At 37.9% G+C, this 4503-nt stretch overlaps 1 protein-coding gene across 1 annotated transcript; it reads right to left on the bottom strand.

Annotated features, from left to right (window-relative positions):
• Positions 1 to 574: 574 nt before the first annotated feature.
• Dmac1 (distal membrane arm assembly component 1) lies at positions 575 to 1973 on the bottom strand. The gene is made up of 2 exons (XM_076843427.1): positions 1660 to 1973; positions 575 to 859 (listed from the first exon to the last, which is right to left on the bottom strand). The coding sequence occupies exons 1-2, from the start codon at positions 1922 to 1924 to the stop codon at positions 795 to 797; spliced, it is 330 nt and encodes a 109-aa protein (XP_076699542.1). The 5' UTR covers positions 1925 to 1973; the 3' UTR covers positions 575 to 794.
• Positions 1974 to 4503: the final 2530 nt, after the last annotated feature.

Below are 4503 nucleotides of genomic sequence, written 5' to 3'. Positions count from 1 at the left end.
CCATTACAAATATTTCTTGTTCTTATGAAAAGAAATCAAAGGATGTTTTTTAACTAAACGTTTTGAATTTTTCTTAAATTTTATTATGGCATTCAAATCTTTCATTGTATATTGACATTTATGGTTGTTTCATCAAGGTGATTCTTGACTCCTTGTACCATTCTAGTTCTGAAAGACTAGAACAGGAAAAACAGACAAAATCAAGTACTAGATACAGCACTGATTTTCTGAATAACCCTGAGCAAATCACTTGGATTATTGTTTTAAGGTTTATCAATAAAAAAGTCAGATTAGCAATGAAGCTCTCATGAAATGATGAATTTAAAAACACCTTGGAAAGCATAAGGAGTATTCAGATCTAGTTTCATGTGTTTATCAAGGGTTAGGCTGACAACAGGTGTTAATCCAATTACAGGATAAAAAGAACTATAATTAGGAAATAAAATAGCTCATTTTCCTATTGGCTTATCATTTCCTTCATTTTAATATTAACAAATCATAATTTAACTAAATGCAATTATATTTAAGTAAAATTTAAATTATACCCTCCTTCCCCAGATAGGACACAGAATCATTTTCTTCTCTAGGGGATTTATTGATCCCTCTGAAACCTGACAAGAAAGCCACACTCACAGTCAAGGTATGACAACCAATGTTTTCATTGTTTTTCAGTCTTGTAGTATTCCCAATAGTGAAGACAAAGCTCCTCCACACGTCTGTCCAGAACAACCATTAAATCCCATGCTTCCTGTGTAATGGGTCCAGGGGTAGGAGGTGACAAGTTCATTGTTCATTCAAACAACACGGTAGGCCTTTCCTTTAGGGTCTGCCAGGATAACTATACCCCAACAAGCAATGCCTGGAGGGGGGGAAAAAAGTATATTACTTATATGTCACAATTTAGTTTACCAAGTGCTCCATATGCCATCTTATTTAACTGTTACAACATTACTAGAAGATATATTAACATTATATATTTTGAATAGGAGTGTGAAGCTCAGAAAAGGAACAAAAAAGTTTAGAAAGAAAGAAAATACCCTATTATCTTCCAAAGCAAGTAGTTTTAACAAAGGTAAATGATTTAGACAACCTGACTGACAAGAAATTTGAAAACCTAAAAAGCTATACACTTAGAAAACTGGTTTGTAAAGATAAAGGAACACATGACTGTAAGACATTTTGGCAAACAATATTGTGGATTCCCATCACCCAGGGGTGCATCAAGTAGATGGGCTTTGAACTTGAGCCTGCAACTAAAATCTGGCTTCCAAGCCCAATTTCTTAAGCCAATGGCAAGTGCCCTCACTCTAACATTCTCCAAGAGAAAGAAAAAGAGAAACTTTAGGGGCCAGATAAACCTGGGATGGAAAGCCAGCTCTGTCACTTTCTGTCCAATCCACTTAGCTTCAATTTACCCGAAAATAAAATGGGAACAGTGTTAATACCTCTAATCGGTATTGTAAGGATTTTAAAAACTGAAATTAATAAGAGCCCTCATAAAATATTGTTTTCCTTTTTCTTTTCTTTCCTCTAAGGGGTCGCAACTTCTCCCTGCCCAGGGCCTAGGTTGGGGCGCCCCGCCCCTCCAGCACACGTGGCTGTTGGGTTCACCTCCTCAACCCACCAACCCAGCCCAAGCAGCACTGCCCCGGCTCTCACTGATGCCGATGACCATCTGGGCAATAGGGCCTGGACCCGGAGCATATCCGAGCTTCATAGGCTTCCGCGCCACCAAGTACACGTAAAGGCCTGCCCCTATCAGTCCCGACCCGGAGAGCACCCGGCAACTCCAGCAGTTTTTAAACAAGGGCGCTTGCTCCGGGGAGGTCGGCGCTTCAGATGCATCTGGGGGAACAGGGGAAGAGGCCACCGGAGGCTCGTCGAACTTCTTAGGCTGCAGAGGCCGGAACAACGAAGAACCCATGTTCTGGGAGTTGGCCCAGTCGTGACAAAACTTCGGTTCGAACTGACGTAAAAGATGCGGCCGGAAAGCAGAGCGCAGTGCGCCGGAAAAAGATCCCGAGGGCGGCTGGGAAATGTAGTTTTCGCCTGAGTCGCTGCGTTGCAAGGCGCGAAAGAAGCGGAACTGCTAGGGTGGATTTCAGCGGCTGCAACCTTGGTGTGTTGGAGTTCCCCACCTCTTATTTAGTTTAGAGATTTCACTTAGCCGCCATTCTTTCCCTCCCCCCCCACCTTTATTGGTGCTGGGGATTGAACCCAGGGGTGCTTTAGCACTGAACTGCATCCCCTATGTTTTCAGTTATTAACTTTGAGACAGGGTCTTGAACTTGCAACTAAGCTGCTGAGGCTGGCCTTGAACTTGCAATCCTCCTGCCCCAGTATACCGAGTTGCAGGAATTACAACCAGTACTCTTCTTACTAGGTGTCTCAACTTTCGGCCTCTTTCGAGAAGTCTGGAGTAAATCTCTGGGTTTACTGTGTAACAAACTGTGAAGCCCTGGGTCTGCCACTTCTCCTGCTCAGACTTGTGTCTTGAAGGGTTAAGTTTTATATATAACTATATGCTAGATACTTTGCTAAGCAATTCTCTGCATTATGTGATTTCCCAATTCAGTATGACAGTTTTCTCAATAAATGACACAACTGATTAAGTAACAACCATAGTTGAAACCAATGTCTGCAGAGAAAGAGTCACATCTCTCAAAACTCCACCTGTATATGTTGTGACAGCAGTACGCAAACGTGATCAAGATATTGGAAGCAGATTTGAATTACCTGGATAAATACTTTCAATTTCTCTTTACCTTGTTTCCTAAAGACATGCTCTCAATTTGTCGTATTTGTGGTTTCTCTTTGAAAGCACTGGAGAAAATTCCATGCAAAATCAGGTTAATAGATTTGAGGTGTTAATATAAGATTTGTTTTTGCAGGTTTACATTCTTATCCTCTTCTTAAGAAGGACCTTTTAATTCTGATTGTATCTTTGTGAGTCAATTTCTTTATCATGCACTCCCAACTCATTTCACTTTTTATTTCCTTTGGGTATAGTTGAATATATATTTCTTGTGCTGGGTTGTTCCCAGACTATTACTGGTAAGAAAGAAAGGTATTTAGAGTTCAAAGGTTGTCTCTGTTGGAGGAGACTGGTTTAGAAAAAAAGACAAAAAAACAGGACTCTAGGTTTAAACTTTTCTTCTTTAGGTTAGCTTTAAAAAATTAACACGTTAAAAAATGTGTTACTGTACTTTTTAAAATGGAAGTGATTTGGGGAAGACTGAAAAAGGAAAAAATAAAGACATGGATAAATAGGCAAAATTATAATAGAATACTGAGTTGACCTGCTGCATAATTTCAAAGACACTCTCTGTGTGTGTATATATATATATATCTATATATATATAGATATAGATATATAGATATATAGATATTCATATCTCTATATATTTTTTCTATACATATCTATAGATAGATATGTGTTATCTATCTCCATTCCTTGTATATTAGAAAGACATTTGGGGAGCACACCTGGCTGTATTACTATGAGGCCACCATATAACATAAAGAATATTACTTGTCCTCCCTGGCTCTTATTCATCCACTGTCTAAAATGAGATTTGAACTAGGCAGTCTCTTTCTTTTGTGACTTGAAAGTCCTGTTATTAGGAATCTCCCTTCTAACAGCACTGTGGTGCCATACCAAATGAATTCAGTAGTATTTCACTTAGAAATTAATATTTTATGGCTGCTGCTTCTTACTATGTCTGATACAACGTTCTACAATGCATTCAATTTATTCTTATTTACATGGTACAAAAATATCATTTGACAGTCATTTGGCAAACATTTTTATTGCACATTCTTAGAGAAGAAAAAAGATTGAGCACACACTAACATTTATGCATAGTTGTTACTTATAAATTATCTATTTATATACTACCTTATATAAGGATAAGGTAAAATAATAGAAATAAAAATTTCAATATTTTCTCATCACAATGTATGGGCTCATGCACCTTCATGGATAGCATGTTATTTGACATATTTTTATTCATATTTTATCCAGAAACTTGCCATCTGTACTGTGCTTATTACAGTTGAGAATATCAGAAAGGCCATCTTTTTATTTTTTAAATTTTTTTAAAGTTTTGTATTAGTGAATTATAGCCATGCATAATAGTTGGATTCATCTTGAAAAAAATAATACATGCATGAAATTTCATTTACTCTATTTCAATCCCCAGTGCTCTCACCTTTCCTTCCTTCCTCCCTTCCCTGTTGCCCTACCTCTACTCTTCCTTTGCTCTTTCGCTCATTTGTCTATTTATTTATTTTTAATCAGTGCCTTATAGATACACATAAGGTAGAATTCACTGTGAGATAACACACACACACACACACACACACACACAATACACACATTCACGCACACATTTATACATGTAGCATAATTTTGTCAAATTAATTCTGCATTTTCTTCCCTTTCTCATCCTCCTTCCCTCCCTCTAATCTTCTACTCACTGATCTTCCCTACACCTATGATAT

Source organism: Callospermophilus lateralis, chromosome 2 (assembly GCF_048772815.1).
Source record: "Callospermophilus lateralis isolate mCalLat2 chromosome 2, mCalLat2.hap1, whole genome shotgun sequence".
NCBI lineage: Eukaryota > Metazoa > Chordata > Mammalia > Rodentia > Sciuridae > Callospermophilus > Callospermophilus lateralis.
This window is presented reverse-complemented; position numbering and strand designations above follow the sequence as displayed.